This window comes from Cydia strobilella, chromosome 16 (genome assembly GCF_947568885.1).
Source record: "Cydia strobilella chromosome 16, ilCydStro3.1, whole genome shotgun sequence".
Lineage (NCBI taxonomy): Eukaryota > Metazoa > Arthropoda > Insecta > Lepidoptera > Tortricidae > Cydia > Cydia strobilella.
The window spans coordinates 14,773,064-14,792,299 of NC_086056.1; the positions used below are offsets into that span (position 1 = coordinate 14,773,064).

The 19,236-nt window shown below is 44.2% G+C and overlaps 1 protein-coding gene across 1 annotated transcript in view; it reads left to right on the forward strand.

Annotated features, from left to right (window-relative positions):
• Window positions 1–18,751, forward strand: part of LOC134748656 (alanine--tRNA ligase, mitochondrial) — a 28,328-nt gene extending 9,577 nt beyond the window's left edge. The window contains exons 7-15 of the mRNA XM_063683451.1: window positions 5,162–5,347; window positions 6,353–6,470; window positions 7,061–7,863; window positions 8,375–8,518; window positions 9,476–9,602; window positions 9,796–10,004; window positions 11,672–11,885; window positions 14,583–14,708; window positions 16,853–18,751. Coding sequence (XP_063539521.1) covers window positions 5,162–5,347; window positions 6,353–6,470; window positions 7,061–7,863; window positions 8,375–8,518; window positions 9,476–9,602; window positions 9,796–10,004; window positions 11,672–11,885; window positions 14,583–14,708; window positions 16,853–16,969 — 2,044 coding nt within the window. The 3' untranslated portion in view covers window positions 16,970–18,751. The remainder of the gene's footprint in view (window positions 1–5,161; window positions 5,348–6,352; window positions 6,471–7,060; window positions 7,864–8,374; window positions 8,519–9,475; window positions 9,603–9,795; window positions 10,005–11,671; window positions 11,886–14,582; window positions 14,709–16,852) is intronic.
• Window positions 18,752–19,236: the final 485 nt, after the last annotated feature.

Here is a 19,236-nt window from a genome sequence, read left to right on the forward strand (position 1 = left end):
GTCGTGTAGCTACACGGGCCACTTCGGCGCCGACGCACAACTGGACAACGCGTTCCGCCGCCTCGCCGACCACGCGCGCATGCTGGCCGTGTGCCTCGCGGACGGCGCCTTCCCGAATACCAAGTAAACTTATCTTCCTGACATTGTTATCGTTAGAACAGCCAGGTCGTGTAGCTACACGGGCCACTTCGGCGCCGACGCACAACTGGACAACGCGTTCCGCCGCCTCGCCGACCACGCGCGCATGCTGGCCGTGTGCCTCGCGGACGGCGCCTTCCCGAATACCAAGTAAACTTATCTTCCTGACATTGTTATCGTTAGAACAGCCAGGTCGTGTAGCTACACGGGCCACTTCGGCGCCGACGCACAACTGGACAACGCGTTCCGCCGCCTCGCCGACCACGCGCGCATGCTGGCCGTGTGCCTCGCGGACGGCGCCTTCCCGAATACCAAGTAAACTTATCTTCCTGACATTGTTATCGTTAGAACAGCCAGGTCGTGTAGCTACACGGGCCACTTCGGCGCCGACGCACAACTGGACAACGCGTTCCGCCGCCTCGCCGACCACGCGCGCATGCTGGCCGTGTGCCTCGCGGACGGCGCCTTCCCGAATACCAAGTAAACTTATCTTCCTGACATTGTTATCGTTAGAACAGCCAGGTCGTGTAGCTACACGGGCCACTTCGGCGCCGACGCACAACTGGACAACGCGTTCCGCCGCCTCGCCGACCACGCGCGCATGCTGGCCGTGTGCCTCGCGGACGGCGCCTTCCCGAATACCAAGTAAACTTATCTTCCTGACATTGTTATCGTTAGAACAGCCAGGTCGTGTAGCTACACGGGCCACTTCGGCGCCGACGCACAACTGGACAACGCGTTCCGCCGCCTCGCCGACCACGCGCGCATGCTGGCCGTGTGCCTCGCGGACGGCGCCTTCCCGAATACCAAGTAAACTTATCTTCCTGACATTGTTATCGTTAGAACAGCCAGGTCGTGTAGCTACACGGGCCACTTCGGCGCCGACGCACAACTGGACAACGCGTTCCGCCGCCTCGCCGACCACGCGCGCATGCTGGCCGTGTGCCTCGCGGACGGCGCCTTCCCGAATACCAAGTAAACTTATCTTCCTGACATTGTTATCGTTAGAACAGCCAGGTCGTGTAGCTACACGGGCCACTTCGGCGCCGACGCACAACTGGACAACGCGTTCCGCCGCCTCGCCGACCACGCGCGCATGCTGGCCGTGTGCCTCGCGGACGGCGCCTTCCCGAATACCAAGTAAACTTATCTTCCTGACATTGTTATCGTTAGAACAGCCAGGTCGTGTAGCTACACGGGCCACTTCGGCGCCGACGCACAACTGGACAACGCGTTCCGCCGCCTCGCCGACCACGCGCGCATGCTGGCCGTGTGCCTCGCGGACGGCGCCTTCCCGAATACCAAGTAAACTTATCTTCCTGACATTGTTATCGTTAGAACAGCCAGGTCGTGTAGCTACACGGGCCACTTCGGCGCCGACGCACAACTGGACAACGCGTTCCGCCGCCTCGCCGACCACGCGCGCATGCTGGCCGTGTGCCTCGCGGACGGCGCCTTCCCGAATACCAAGTAAACTTATCTTCCTGACATTGTTATCGTTAGAACAGCCAGGTCGTGTAGCTACACGGGCCACTTCGGCGCCGACGCACAACTGGACAACGCGTTCCGCCGCCTCGCCGACCACGCGCGCATGCTGGCCGTGTGCCTCGCGGACGGCGCCTTCCCGAATACCAAGTAAACTTATCTTCCTGACATTGTTATCGTTAGAACAGCCAGGTCGTGTAGCTACACGGGCCACTTCGGCGCCGACGCACAACTGGACAACGCGTTCCGCCGCCTCGCCGACCACGCGCGCATGCTGGCCGTGTGCCTCGCGGACGGCGCCTTCCCGAATACCAAGTAAACTTATCTTCCTGACATTGTTATCGTTAGAACAGCCAGGTCGTGTAGCTACACGGGCCACTTCGGCGCCGACGCACAACTGGACAACGCGTTCCGCCGCCTCGCCGACCACGCGCGCATGCTGGCCGTGTGCCTCGCGGACGGCGCCTTCCCGAATACCAAGTAAACTTATCTTCCTGACATTGTTATCGTTAGAACAGCCAGGTCGTGTAGCTACACGGGCCACTTCGGCGCCGACGCACAACTGGACAACGCGTTCCGCCGCCTCGCCGACCACGCGCGCATGCTGGCCGTGTGCCTCGCGGACGGCGCCTTCCCGAATACCAAGTAAACTTATCTTCCTGACATTGTTATCGTTAGAACAGCCAGGTCGTGTAGCTACACGGGCCACTTCGGCGCCGACGCACAACTGGACAACGCGTTCCGCCGCCTCGCCGACCACGCGCGCATGCTGGCCGTGTGCCTCGCGGACGGCGCCTTCCCGAATACCAAGTAAACTTATCTTCCTGACATTGTTATCGTTAGAACAGCCAGGTCGTGTAGCTACACGGGCCACTTCGGCGCCGACGCACAACTGGACAACGCGTTCCGCCGCCTCGCCGACCACGCGCGCATGCTGGCCGTGTGCCTCGCGGACGGCGCCTTCCCGAATACCAAGTAAACTTATCTTCCTGACATTGTTATCGTTAGAACAGCCAGGTCGTGTAGCTACACGGGCCACTTCGGCGCCGACGCACAACTGGACAACGCGTTCCGCCGCCTCGCCAAACACGCGCGCATGCTGGCCGTGTGCCTCGCGGACGGCGCCTTCCCGAATACCAAGTAAACTTATCTTCCTGACATTGTTATCGTTAGAACAGCCAGGTCGTGTAGCTACACGGGCCACTTCGGCGCCGACGCACAACTGGACAACGCGTTCCGCCGCCTCGCCGACCACGCGCGCATGCTGGCCGTGTGCCTCGCGGACGGCGCCTTCCCGAATACCAAGTAAACTTATCTTCCTGACATTGTTATCGTTAGAACAGCCAGGTCGTGTAGCTACACGGGCCACTTCGGCGCCGACGCACAACTGGACAACGCGTTCCGCCGCCTCGCCGACCACGCGCGCATGCTGGCCGTGTGCCTCGCGGACGGCGCCTTCCCGAATACCAAGTAAACTTATCTTCCTGACATTGTTATCGTTAGAACAGCCAGGTCGTGTAGCTACACGGGCCACTTCGGCGCCGACGCACAACTGGACAACGCGTTCCGCCGCCTCGCCGACCACGCGCGCATGCTGGCCGTGTGCCTCGCGGACGGCGCCTTCCCGAATACCAAGTAAACTTATCTTCCTGACATTGTTATCGTTAGAACAGCCAGGTCGTGTAGCTACACGGGCCACTTCGGCGCCGACGCACAACTGGACAACGCGTTCCGCCGCCTCGCCGACCACGCGCGCATGCTGGCCGTGTGCCTCGCGGACGGCGCCTTCCCGAATACCAAGTAAACTTATCTTCCTGACATTGTTATCGTTAGAACAGCCAGGTCGTGTAGCTACACGGGCCACTTCGGCGCCGACGCACAACTGGACAACGCGTTCCGCCGCCTCGCCGACCACGCGCGCATGCTGGCCGTGTGCCTCGCGGACGGCGCCTTCCCGAATACCAAGTAAACTTATCTTCCTGACATTGTTATCGTTAGAACAGCCAGGTCGTGTAGCTACACGGGCCACTTCGGCGCCGACGCACAACTGGACAACGCGTTCCGCCGCCTCGCCGACCACGCGCGCATGCTGGCCGTGTGCCTCGCGGACGGCGCCTTCCCGAATACCAAGTAAACTTATCTTCCTGACATTGTTATCGTTAGAACAGCCAGGTCGTGTAGCTACACGGGCCACTTCGGCGCCGACGCACAACTGGACAACGCGTTCCGCCGCCTCGCCGACCACGCGCGCATGCTGGCCGTGTGCCTCGCGGACGGCGCCTTCCCGAATACCAAGTAAACTTATCTTCCTGACATTGTTATCGTTAGAACAGCCAGGTCGTGTAGCTACACGGGCCACTTCGGCGCCGACGCACAACTGGACAACGCGTTCCGCCGCCTCGCCGACCACGCGCGCATGCTGGCCGTGTGCCTCGCGGACGGCGCCTTCCCGAATACCAAGTAAACTTATCTTCCTGACATTGTTATCGTTAGAACAGCCAGGTCGTGTAGCTACACGGGCCATTTCGGCGCCGACGCACAACTGGACAACGCGTTCCGCCGCCTCGCCGACCACGCGCGCATGCTGGCCGTGTGCCTCGCGGACGGCGCCTTCCCGAATACCAAGTAAACTTATCTTCCTGACATTGTTATCGTTAGAACAGCCAGGTCGTGTAGCTACACGGGCCACTTCGGCGCCGACGCACAACTGGACAACGCGTTCCGCCGCCTCGCCGACCACGCGCGCATGCTGGCCGTGTGCCTCGCGGACGGCGCCTTCCCGAATACCAAGTAAACTTATCTTCCTGACATTGTTATCGTTAGAACAGCCAGGTCGTGTAGCTACACGGGCCACTTCGGCGCCGACGCACAACTGGACAACGCGTTCCGCCGCCTCGCCGACCACGCGCGCATGCTGGCCGTGTGCCTCGCGGACGGCGCCTTCCCGAATACCAAGTAAACTTATCTTCCTGACATTGTTATCGTTAGAACAGCCAGGTCGTGTAGCTACACGGGCCACTTCGGCGCCGACGCACAACTGGACAACGCGTTCCGCCGCCACGCCGACCACGCGCGCATGCTGGCTGACGGCGCCTTCCCGAATACCAAGTACCTAAACGTCCTAAACTTATCTTTTTGAAAAGCCGTATGCTGTTAGTAACATTTTTGTTTTTCATTTTATGGTCATCTAGTCAGTTCTAAGTAACCACATGTTTTAAGATTTGTTTACATCACTGTTTTTATACTAGAGCTTTACTCTTTGATTTTGAGGTTCCCTGGATGATTTATACGTTTTCATAGAAATCAAGCAAACTCCTTCTGTAGGTATGTAAAATTTACGTATCTCAGTTCTACAAAAGCAATCCAAGGCAATCAAAACTGCAAGTACATATTATGTTTACCTTTCCTTTGCTATACATTTATTTAAATGACACAAAATAAGTAGCTATGTACTCATATCTCAGAGCTATCATATCTCAGAGCAAAACCGAAAATATCCACTTGTAATTCTAACAAAACCCCATTATTTTTATTCCAGCCTAAACCTAAAGCAGATAATGCGCACATCCTTAAAGATCGCCACTGACATATTCGGCAACCATCGACTCGTGCGCATATTATACGACGAAGTAGCTTCCACACTCGGGCATGCCTACCCCGAGCTTGAGTCGAGAGCTAAGGACGCCAAGCTGATTATAGAGCACGAGGAGCAGGCCTACAAGAGGTAACCCTCTGTTTTATATCCCACATGCTATAAAAAATCGGCCAAGTGCGTGTCAGACTCGCGCACGAAGGGTTCCGTACCATTACGCAAAAAATGGCAAAGAAATCACGTTTGTTGTATGGTAGCCCCACTTAAATATTTATTTTATTCTGTTTTTAGTATTTGTTGTTATAGCGGCAGCAGAAATACGTCGTCTGTGAAAATTTCAACTGTAGCTATCACGGTTCATGAGATACAGACAGACGGACAGACAATCGGACGGACAGCGGAGTCTTGGTAATAGGGTCCGTTTTTACCCTTTGGGTACGGAACCCTAAAAATGACAGTTCAGTTGGCCAATTTACGCTTCACAGTAGTAATACTAGCCAAAGACAGGTGACATAGAATGTATAAAATTTCGAAAAATTTTGAAATTCCCGAAAATGTTTGGAAAATATCACAAGAAAAAATGCACTTTTTTATATTTTTCAAAGATGAAACTTCATTCTCCATAGACAATTTAGAGATTTGAGGAGATTTTCCCATTGGGACTGTTTCGAAATTTTGGTAACTATTTTATGTGGTTATTATATTACTTTTTAAGTCCTCTGAATGTAAAATTATTGTCTAGAAAAGCCGCAATAGCAGGTCCAAAGAACCGCATGCGGATCTCGAGCCGCCGTTTGCCGAGCCCTGACTTACTTAAGGCGGTTCCCTGAGCCAGAAGGCGAAAAATCTCCTTATATGATCATGTTTTTCTAAGAGGCGTTGATATTCGTAGACGTGGAAAAAATATATGTAGTTCTTGACTATATTATCTTTAATATCATAGCTTCCGATACACGAATTATGACACTTCGCTCGATACAATTAATTCCCAAAGTAACCTCTAACTCGGACTTTTAATCCAACTTTACTCGGTTATTTATTATGTGATACTATAAACAAAAAAAGAAGAAAAAACAATCTTAACTTAAATAGTAATTTCATAGCTTTCGAATTTAGGTAACTCGTGTTCGTTCCCAGATTACGGTCAGAGCTGGTCAAGAAGTGGCGAGATCTTCTATCGCAGCACCCGGAAGCCGAAGCCATGAGCGACGTGGAGATGGCCGGTTTTCCACGAGGCTATAAGGAGTTTAAGGAGGTGCGTTAGAAGTATACTGTTTCTTTTCACTCTTTTTAGCCGCTTGTTGTCTGGTAGACAAAGATTTTCGTAGAATTACGTGTCACTATAGACGAAAGACATCGCAAAAGGAGCATTCGCCGCGTATCAGTTGCATGGCTATAAGCGCGAACACCGAAGTTCACAAATTGCGGGCATCTTTCTATGAAATTTTTCGTGGAATCTAATTATTCTAAATTAAACCTGCATATGTATATCTGTAAAAAATAATATCCCGCGTACATATCAATGTGGTTCAGTAAGGGGGCGGACTGAAAATCAGCGCTGTGCGGTCAATTCCTGCTTATGCTGAGCCCACTCCTTTTGTCGCGCATGCCAATTTTTTATGTTATTTGTTTCCTGTAATTTCTTTTTTGTTGTGTGGCAATAAATGTTTTTTTTAATTGCGAACCTCGATGTTCGAGGTAGGCCCTCGGATGAAGCGCCTCCGCTAAATCGCTGGACTGGACGAATCTTAAGAGCGCTTACAATAGAGATGGTCGTTTATTCGATTTCTACGTTAAAATTAAAATTAAAATTCAAAACACTACTGAATGTGTTTTTTTTTTCAGGTCATGGGCAAGCAAAACTCATCCGTAATACCAGGGGAGTTAGTGTTTAAACTGTACGACACCCACGGCTTCCAAGAAGACGTGATCGAACGCATCGCCAAACTAAACAACGTGACCATCGACAAGAAAGGCTTCTGGAAGCTTCTTCAACAACACAAGACCAGGCACAAGATCGCCATTCAAGAACAAACCGCCAGCAGAGCGCAAATGTTCGACAAGGCCATAGAAAATCTTAAAAAAGACAACATTACGTCAACCAACGACTCATATAAATACAAATACTCAATAGTAGATAATAAAATCCAATATGAACCTCTTAAAAGTAAAGTATTAGCAACTTTAAACGAAGAAGGCGAATGGATAGACTTTTTAGAGCCATCCGAAAATCAAACTTATTACCTAATAATTAAAGACACTAATTTTTATTGCGAGGAAGGTGGACAAATAGCAGACACTGGCGTCATTCACATAAACAATAGAGTGCATTTGAAAGTGGAGAGTGTTTTTAAAATCCGCGATTTCGTGTTCCATAAAGGCTGTTTCACAATAACGGATCCTATAGACAATGATTTCGGTTGTGATAGTGAAGTGTTATTAGAAATCGATAGTGAGAAACGACTTGATGTTATGAGGAATCATACGGCAGTGCATTTATTGAATGCGGCGGTTAGGAAAGTGTTGCCGGATAGTGTGGTGTGTCAGACTGGGTCTAGTGTTACTGATAAGGGGTTGTCATTAAATTTGTCGGTTTATGGACAACGGTTGACGCAGGATGTGATGATGCGAGCGCAGGAGTTGATTCGGTGAGTTGTTTACAACAAACAGACAATATTTTATGTTAATTTGGTTTTCCTATTGTGGTTTATATTTATTTAAGCAGAAACTATTGTGACTGTCTTGATTAGCCAGTGGTTCACTTTTACGTAATTAATATTTTTCACAAAAGTGACTGCGAAATCTTCCAGACAATAGGGAAATTATATAGGTACGCCTTATTGGGTTTAGTCCGGTTATTATTTACAACGACGGGACTCGTTGTAAATAATAATGAGTAAAAATCGTGAAAGTTTAAATCAGTGTTTAGTCCGGTTCTTCATGAAGTGTTTTTCACCAAAGGCCAATTGGTAATTATTAAAAAATATTTCGTAAATAAGTTCACACGACCTCCTGCGGTGGCAGCATGGTGGAATTTTTATTGCCTGTCACTTTCGCACTATACTTGTTAGAACGTGACAGGCGATAAAAATGCGACCGTGCTCAGCCCCCTGGAAGTCGCATGTCTTACCCACCATAATTAAATGTGTTTTTCAACAGTGAATCTATTCAGGCAAACACACCAGTAAAATCCCGTGTCATAGACAGCCTGCAGCTAAACGAGTCCATTCTAACAGTTCCCGGAGAGAGCTACCCAGAAACCGGCTTACGCGTCGTAGAAGCAAGCGAACCTCTGCCTTCTAAGTGAGTTCTAAAGTCTATTCTTCTCTAAGGCCCACTTGCACCATCCCACTAACCCAGGGTTAAGCCGTTAACCAAGTGTCAAATTGTACTGGTAACCATGGTGTACAACTTGTATAGTAAAGGTAGTGTACTAATGTCCCGCTAGATGGCGCTGTTCCCTCCGCGTTGTTCTGTACATCGCGGTGTTAAGATTTTTCTTAGATTGTATAAGTAGTCTGTCATGTTTTTGTTTACCAACCTCAATAAACCACCTATATCGGATGAACAGTTTTGTTTGATTTGTTCATGGTCCTTCGAGCCGGATTTGAACCAGTGACCTATGGAACTCTAGGTTAACCCGGGTTAGTGGAATGGTGCAAGTGGGCCTAAGTTTTCAGCTTAAGCTGCCTGGCTAGTTTCAAAAAAAAATATTAGTCAGTTATATTACCAAAAATTTACTTAGAGTTTTAAGCAGTAAGGTCCGAATTAGTAAATATTACTTAACAAGACGGTAATCATATACACGGTGGCTAAAAAAATAAGTGCATTCCCGTTGCCAGGGAAGTTTTGGGATTATACTGAGCAACTTTTACTATGGGACCAACCCCGAAATCGCGAAAAAAAATTTGGCTGTTTCATACATTTTGGCTGGTCCATTTTCTATAGGAGGGTAAAAAAATTTCGCGATTTCGTGGTTGGTCCCATAGTAAAAGACGCTCAGTATAATCCCAAAACCTCCCTGGCAACGGGAATGCATTTATTTTTTAGCCACCCTGTATAGTCCAACAACAGCAAGATTATATAAGTACTTTTACCGCCCGAGTCGTTTGGGCTTTTTATCTGCTTTGGGCTTTCTTTCTTCTATATGTATGCACGGTGTGAATACTCAGCTCTCAAATTTTAGGCAAGAATTGATTTTCATTTATACATCATAGCTACATCTTCTATAATGATCTCTTTTTCAACATTTGTTCTTAGAGAGTTATGTTGCGGCACACACGTCCCATCCACGGGCCATATCGGCGAGCTGTGTATAACACTAGTGAAAGCCGCCGGGGGCACTTCGCCGAACATCCATGCCATCACGGGCCCGAGAGCTACTGAGGTACTTTTTATTACCCATACATACACCTAAGAACCCTAAGCTCCGTTTTGAAATTCCAGATCTATACTAAAATTACAGTTTTGTCAATCTTTTTGGTTTTGTACAGTTGAATTGCAGAAGAATTACAGAATATTACATCTAACTTTCACAGCCATTTTCATATTTCCATGTATATTCCTTCAAAAATTTCCAGGCGCGTGAACTCTTCTGTAAATCCCATCAACTCTTCAAAGTCTCCGATCTTCTCGACCCTGATCAGAGCAAGGAGCAAGTGACGGACATCAAGCAGCGACTATCTGAGCTGTGTGCCGGCAGCGGGGCGCCGTACGCTGAATATAGCCAGTGCCTTGACGTGCTGGATAGAGTACAGAAAGCTGCTGCTACCAATGATCTCGCTTTACAGTAAGTATTCTTATCATTTTTGGTATGGCTTAGAAGACAGCTAGGCGTAGCTATTTCTTTATAGTTTTGCCTTCATGTACATATTATCTTAGTTTGACTACCATTTCGTATGTTACTTAAAGGTTAGTTGGAAGAGATCCCTTTAAGTTCGCCTTTGTACACATTTACTGTATTCTCTCTGTGTTATGTACTTGTTTTGTGCAATAAAGTGTTCACTACTACTACTACTACTGCTTGGAAGACAAAATTTTTTGACAAATGAGGATTGTATCGCAGGCGTGAATGGCTATAAAAAAAAATAAACTCGCTGGAATAAGTGTTGGGCTCTTGAAGGATATTATCTCGAGAAATAAATCATTTCATTTCATTCAATGTAAGAACTGTAAGATAAGAGACTTACTTTAGTTTAGTTTAGACTTTTAGAGGATACCCCTAAACTTGTTATGTAGTAAATCTGTAGAGCGGTCACCACGATACAGGCCTAGCCTAGTGTGGGACCACTGAGCCTGTTGTAATTTTAAAATCTTTCTTTTAATAAACAACTTTTTATTTATTTTATTTTTTTAAATGTAATTTGTATAAAAAAATATACATTTTTTTGACTTTTTTAAAAACTTATCAAACGGCCCTCTTATCTACGGGCAATATACTGAAGTCGGACCGAGCCGACTCTGCATGGCAATTGCAACGACAAAGTGTGGCCACGTCATCACTTATGTCAAATATCTGTAAAAATAAAATAATGACACTTACCTTACTTTGTTCAGTTGAAATCGGTGCAAAGTTAACATAAACGGACTGTAGGTGTTCATTAGAGTTCCGTACCCAAAGCGTAAAAACGGGACCCTATTATAGTTAACGCTATCTCTACTGAGCTCGTTCACTTACCTGTACATTCTGTTAAACAAAAGCCATTATTTCTTTTGTGTGAGCGCGTGGCCTTTGTGCCTGCGCGCGTGGCCAATTGTGTGTGAGCCTCAGGCACAAAGGCCACGCGCTCACACAAAAGAAATAATGGCTTTTGTTTAACAGAATGCCATTGTTAGTACAGGTAAGTGAACGAGCTCAGTAGAGATAGCGTTAACTATACTAAGACTCCGCTGTCCGTCTGTCTGTCTGTGACCAGGCCGTATCTCATGAACCGTGATAGCTAGACAGTTGAAATTTTCACAGATTATGTATTTCTGTTGCCGCTATAAAAACAAATACTAAAAAGTACGAAACCCTCGGTGCGCGAGTCCGACTCGCACTTGGCCGGTTGTTTTTTCTTCATCAACATCTCGTTCCTTCCTCACATAGAGTAACTTATACTAGAGCGGTACTGTCATAGTAAATTTTGTAACCACAGTAAATTCACTGCCATCTATCGACACACTTTAAAACTAAAAATGAAGATTTATAAAAATACGATAAAATGTATTTAAATATGGATAAATTATTTTTTTATTTGCATTAATTATTTTTATATGATTTTGACCCATGTTCTTTCACTGGTATGCGTTAAAATTATAAATAACAAACGAAACAGTCAACGCCCTCTATACGAGTGTAGGCCAAAACTAGTGGCGCCATCTGATCGAGAGTCAAATTTTCGTGATTTTCGAGGCACGTTTTTTCCTTAGACTGTATCCATCTATTACGGAGTTATATCTATCTTTGTTCCTCAGTTCTATCGTGGAAGAAGAGATCCGCAACGCTACCGACGAAGCCAACCGCGACGGGCGCCGCGTCGTGGTCCACTTCCTGCGCTGCTCCTACATCATGGCGCCCGCCGCCGCCGCCGCGGCGCTGAGGACTCACCGCGCCGGTGCCGGTGGCGCCCCCGCGCTACTGCTGGGCTGCGCTCAGGGCGTCATCACGGCCGTCTGCACAGTGCCCAAGGTCAGTTCACTTAACCCTTGAATGCATAGTGATGTATGTATGTACACAACAAAAAACATATAATTTTATGCATAATTAGGTAAAATCTATTTGGTCCTGTATATTATTTTGATCGTAAATTAATACACTTTCCGTCATTTTATTGAAATTTGCGCAGTATTTAAGTTTAAAAAAATTACATTTCTTTTAACACGAAATGGCGGAAAATTGGGAAAATTTAATGATTTTTAATATGTAATTTAGGCGGTTTTTTCGGGGTTTGTAATTATTTATATTTAAAATCTTTATTATAGGTGTTTTAATGTTTATTTGGGCACAAACGGTACATGTTTCTTATAACTAGTGTCTTATAGGTATATTACAAATAGTATAAATTTCTAATGGTAGTAAGATTTTTTATATCTTTTACCAATAATTGTATAAATTTACATAAATTATTATTTACCCTATGTAAATTCTAATACTGGTTAAACAGTGAAAATCGATGTTTTAATTTATATTTTTATTTTTCCTAGAATCAGTAAACAATTATGTAAGACATATATTAATTTCAGGCAAAAAGAAAAAATCATGCATTTAAGGGTTAACACCCGTAAAGGAACTGAAATAAATGTCATATACGAAGGAAAAAATGACCAAAGCCTCCAGTGTCCAGAGCTGGACGCTGCTGACGACATAGTCCTCTTCTCCCACACGTCATCACATCTGCAACAAATGCTGCAAGACCTCAGCACGGCGAGCCTTGAGGTTGGACTTACAATGAATAGAGCGAAAACTCAGTTGATGACCAATCAAGCTAAACATAGCATAGTAGTAGATGGGCAGGATATACAATATGTCGACGAGTACGTTTACTTGGGCCAGATAGCATCCTTCGAGAACAGGCGGTCTATCGAAATCGATAGACGTATCGAGAACGCCTGGAAGAGCTTCTGGTCCATGAAAGCGCTAATGAAGGGTGACCTTCCCTTGTGTCTTAAGCGCAAACTCCTTGACATGTGCATCCTGCCCATCCTAACTTACGGTGCACAAACTTGGTCATTAACTGAGGCCCTAAAATCGAAACTCAAGGTTTGCCAGCGAGCTATGGAGCGTAGTATATTAGGTGTTCGTAGAACTGATCGAATCAGAAACACGGAACTACGCTCCAGAACTAGAGTTGCAGATGTAGGCGTCAAGACCGCTAAGCTTAAGTGGGACTGGGCGGGACATGTCTGTCGCATGCACCCGGAAAGATGGGCCAAAATGGTTACTGAGTGGGACCCACGGAGCACCATAGACGGTGCAGGCCGGGGTTCAGGCAGACCAAAAAGGAGATGGCGGGACGACTTGGACGCATTCTGCCCCAAATGGTGGGAAGATGGCGATGACAGGGTCGAGTGGAGAAAACGAGGGGAGGCCTTTGCCCAGCAGTGGGACACCAAAATAGGCTAATAAAAAAAAAAAAAAAAAAAAAAAAAAAAAAAAATATGACATTTATTTCAGTTTATAGTTTAAATAGTAGTGTGTCTACTTGAAAAACCACAAATTAAAATATTTTCATAGAAAATAATTTAATTTGTTCTTAGACCCGTAAAGGACATGAATGGACATGACCCAAATGCCGCAATCTTGTTCGAAAAACTAATTTATATTATTGTTATTTTAACCTTTTCGACGCCGTGTCAAACAAAAGCTGTCACTCGGACGCCACGTCACCGAAGTGTCAAAACTGAAATTGAACTTTATGCACATGCACGTAGGTCTATGTTGCTCTGTGGTCTTTGACCGATCAATCCGTCTTTGGCGTTGGACCTGCGGTGCCGATATATCCGTTATTGGCGTCCAAAAGGTTAAATAAGATTGTTTTAATTGTTGAATAAGTGTTCTACTGGGAAACCCGCGTCGTGGCACCGTCCGTGCCGATCACTGGACATAACACGTCGCTGTATGTATACGGTGCTTAAAGTTCCGAACTGGTCAGTTTTTTATTAGGGTTCCGTACCCAAAGGGTAATAAAGGGACCCTATTACTAAGACTCCGCTGTTCGTCCGTCTGTCACCAGGGTGTATCTCATGAACCGTGATAGCTAGACAGTTGAAACTTTCACAGATGATGTATTTCTGTTGCCGCTATAACAACAAATACTAAAAACAATAAAATAAATATTAAAGTGGGGCTCTCATACAACAAACGTGATTTTTTTGCCGTTTTTTGCATAATGGTACGGAACCGGAATGGTGCGAGTCTGACTCACTTGTTTTATTATATAAGATCATAGTTTCCAGTAAGCATAATAATATGATGTCAGCAGTCAGTCTCAAGTTGAATTGACTACGGAAACCAAAAGTGGTTATAGAAAATTGACAAAAAGTCCCATCAACCAACAAGTGCGGAAAGTGTATGCATGCATCTTTACGCACGTGTATCATACAATGATTTACTATGCATTGTGCGAATAAATAAAAAAACATATCATGGCAAATAAGTTTAATTATTAAAAAATTTAAAACAAAAAGCACTAGTGCGGAAAAGTGCTCTTTTCCGCACTAGTGTGAGAAAGTAGCACCATATGTACTGTAAAAAAAATGAAAACAAAAAGCACTAGTGCGGAAAAGTAGTACTTTCCGCATGATATGGCTCCGTAGAAAACGCACTTTTCGAGCACATGCATTGTAAAAATAATTTCAGCATTACTAAGAAAGATTTTTTCTGCAGGACATGACGTCACACTCATTCAACGCGAAACAATGGCTAAGCAGTATTCTGCCAGTATTCAACGCGGAGTTGGTACCTACGCCCGAAAATGAATCCAACACATATGCGGAAATGACAGGCACCAAGGTATGTTAAAATTATCATCATTATACCATAGGTATATGTGGGGAACCGGTATATGAAATTTTTGGTTGGAAAAGACCGTCAGAGGGCAAGAACAAGAACATTCGTATTTGTATATGTGGGTCAAAATTATTTTCACCTCAGCAGCTCGAACAAGCCTACTTTCGTCACTCCCTGGAGTGAGGAAAGTCGCTCCCTGGAGTGAGGAACTTTCCTCACTCCAAGGAGTGAAACAATACTTATTTTCGATACAAGTGCGGTAAAGAGGAAATTCGAAACGAGTGGCGATAAATTAAAACCCGACCGCAGGGAGTGTTTTAAATCGACACGAGGTCCGAATTAGCTATTCGCACGTGTATCGTACAACGTTTTACAGTACATATGGCCCTTTAAACTTTCGACATATGCACGAAAAGTGCTCTTTACGCACTAGTGCGAGAAAGTAGCACCATATGTACTGTAAAGTAGCTTTTTAATTTAGTGAAGGCCATGAACTGCCACTTCATACTTTTATTACTTTTTTTTGTTTCTCTGTATTTGTTATTCTGTGTAATTCGAAATTCATTTTAACCTTTAATATGTTCTCACTACTGAGGTGAAAAATTATGTGTGCAACACGAGAGCAAAGTTATTTTACATCTAGTGTTTTTGAGTCCCTCGCTACGCTCAAGATACTAACTTAGAATCACTCGCTTCGCTCGTGATTCATTTATAGGATCTTTCGCTTTCTCGGGACTCAAAATCGCAAGAAAAACCAACTTTTCTCTCTTGTTGCACAAATAACAATTTCGTTGTCTTGTTTTTCTGACCACTCTGTCATGCTTTTATTTTTGTCTTTTATCAAATAAATAAAAAAGTTGAGTACTTACGTCTTTCCAGCTGTAGACACAATGCTGTAGATTATAATACTCTTGAGAAAAATTAAAAATTAAATTTCACCCCATACAAAAAGTTCCACTCCGTCCTTTTTTTGGGGACAAAACATCAAACATTTATTCAGCAAATAAGCCACAGGGGCACTTTTACATGTAAATTTTTACAAACAATAAAATTAATCCAAAATTACAAAAAACAATTACATAAATATAAATGTTAAATTACACAAGAAAAAAAAACTAATAAAAACTATACAAATAACAGAAGTACTAAAAACAAGACTACGAAAATAATTTTGACCCGCGGACGTCGCTCAGACACAGATAGGAAGAGCATGGCTCTGTCTGCTCTACCGACTTTGACAGTGTGTAAAAACGTAAGAGTAAGAAACAACGAAAGCGCAGGTAGACGGTCTTATCTGGTAGACGGACTTTTGAAAGAATTTCACCCATGAATTATGTAGTTTTTTTTGCAGACTTATGATTCACTTGAAATTAGCCATTAAGGTACAGTCAAGGGCATAAATATATATACATTCCCAAAGTTTCAAAAATATATGTACGCTCTCACACCTTTGCCTTAGACAATGAGGGCTAACGCGTATGAATTCGCCGCTAGGGGCGCTAGTGTAGATGGTGGTCTTTTCCACAGTTCGAAATGTCAAATGTCATTTGTCACTTCAATGACTGACAGCTGTTCTTTAGTCTTTTGGACCACCATCATCAGATGCGCCAACTGGTGAGCAAAAAAACGATAGCCCTCATAAAGTCGTGTTCACATATTTTTGTAATTTGTCTGGATCGATATTTTTGCCTTCGACTGTACATTCTCTTGATATTAATACCTTTCGGAAGTCTCGGGATAGTCACCCTAAATAGGGAAAAAACATATTGGTGACGTTATTGATTGTCATATTCTTCTTTTTCAAGCATTTTTGCTGTGTATATACACGGTTTCCCCATATTTACTCGTATTTCAATTGCATTAACTCTTTTAAAGTGTAGCGTACTGTCGGCCCAATTCGAACAATGCTTATAAGATGTCACAGCGATACGATACTGATCTGTCAGTGTCAAAAGTGTCGTTACATGTGGACGTATAGTTGGTCAAACCATATTGTCAGTAAATAAGAACATAATAAACTATACTAGTCCTTTACTTTTGGGTGCTAGTACTAGTGTAAGGCAAATAGTATGATTCTCTCTGTCTATGTTTGAAATGAGACAGTCCTTTGACAAACTATATTTTATTTGTATTGGATTGTATTTCAGGTGAGCCTAATAACCTGCGAGCAGCTCGTGCAGGACGCGATGAGCGCCGCCATTAAGTTCGCCAACACTCACACCACCACCGACGACTCCAACTCCAAACTGGCCTCCGCTAATTAAACTGTAAGGACCACTTGCACCATTCACTAACCCGGTGTTAACCGGTACCATGGTTACCAGTACAATTTGACTAGGTTAACGGTTTAACCGGTTAACCCCGGGTTAGTGGGATGGTGCAAGTGGCGCTAAGGGTGCAAACTGAGTGCATGCTCGAGCGGCGGCGAGGCTTGGCTCCATGAATTTGTTGATGAAATGTTTGTATGTCACTTTATTGCATGTAAACAAGTTTACACAAAATAGGCATAATAAAGTAAAAGATGTAAGTATATGTACAAAGGCGAACTTATCCCTGACAGAGATCTCTTCCAGCAAAGATAGATATAACTCCGTAATAGATGGATAAAGTCTAAGGAAAAAACGTACCTCGAAAAATCACGAAAATTTGATTCTCGATCAGATGGCGCCACTACCTTTGGCCTACTCTTGTATAGAGGGCGTTGACGGTTTCGTTTGTTATTTAACAATTTTAACGCATATCATTGAAAGAACATGGGTCAAAATCATAAAAATAATGCAAATAAAAAAAATCATTTATCCATATTTTAATACATTTTATCGTATTTTTATAAATTTTCATTTTTAGTTTTAAAGTGTGTCGATAGATGGCAGTGAATTTACTGTGGTTACAAAATTTACTATTACAGTATGCTCTATCCTATTATATCCTCTTTGCTTCCAGCTAACCTTTGAGAAAATGAGAGAGGAACAAACACTAAAAGGTGATAACAATATTAAAATTTTGGACACACAGGAATGTATGTGTGTGTATATTATGTATGTGAGGAAATATAAAGGTTCACCCACATCAGTGCTGAGGTGCTCAACACATTGACACACCGTAAGCAGTGCAAGACTACTTCCCAGCGGCAGCTGCAGTTTGGGGTGCAGTGTATCCCATCCTCGTCGCCACTGTGATACATGAAAGACGTGCGCTCGCGTTGTAACCATTTAATGCACTGAGCTCTGACTCGCCTAACGGTACAGGAGCGAAAGAGACAAGTTGAACTAACCTAACATCTGACTGTCACGGTTTATGATGAAGGTGCAATGAGATTAATTTTATTTGTTAACAGTGATATTAAATAATAACCTAACCGCTACACTGAAAACTTGCATCGCAAATAAATTTAGTTAATTTGTAACAAAAGATAACTTCCTCATATTTAACTTTAACCCTAAAGGTTATTTCATGCACTAAACTGTAGATTCTTAAACGTTCTTGGTGTTATCTGCTATCAAAATTCAGTATGTATATTTTATTTTCTAGAAGCGGGGGGGCGAAACTGATCCTTTCGGGAATTCTCGGCTCAGTATTGTTCCGAGCAATTATTACGGTTGGCACAACTTGACGTCCTTTTGCGTCATAGACATAGTATAGTAGTTATAGACATGAAACCGTGCGACCAGGGGTAAGAGAAAGACATATTCATGTATTGACAGGTTAATGTATGGCAGCATAATCCTTTTTCTCTTTCACTCTTATCAATTTCGGTATTTCGCCAACGCCTCCCATGCTGCCATAACCCGACCATAAAAAAAAACCCGGTCGGTGATAAGGACAAAGCATGGCACTATTTTCTCTTTCCTCTTATAGGAATCGCAATAAGACTATCTTTCTCTATCAAAGAGTGTCAGGCCCTTGTTTTGCGTGTACGACCACAGATAAGATGACGACTTTAATTTTGAATTAAAAAAATATATATTTCGTAACGTAATTGTACTTTTTATAAGGCAATAATACGTAAAGGTTCGAGGGAGTAATAATTATTTTGTATTATTTTACGGTGGTATTTTATGATGATGTTATAAAATAAAACATGTAGCTTCAAAACTACGTGAATTCAATTCAATACTAGTCTTCCTTTGTTTGTTTTCGTCGATACGCTAATAAATATATTAATTATGAATTTGTCTTTTATTTAGGACATATTGAATGAAAATATAGTAGTATAGTAATTTATTTTAATTTCATCTTAGCAAATATATTTTTTTACAGTCTTGTGGGTTTTAGATTTAGATCCTCGCAGATCATATCAATGCTAAAACTAGGGCTCTATGATGGGAACTATTACATCACAATGTATCCGATTCGATCAATTTGTAAATCTTATTACTAGGGCATAAAGTCTACTTTAGTATAGACTAATAATACATAGACGGCTACATGCGCGTAACCACAATACTGCTTATTTTCGTAGTCTAGCGTCAAGTAGCGGATTTAATAGTACCGCTACTTGACACTAGATGTCGCGACAAACCAAAAGTGT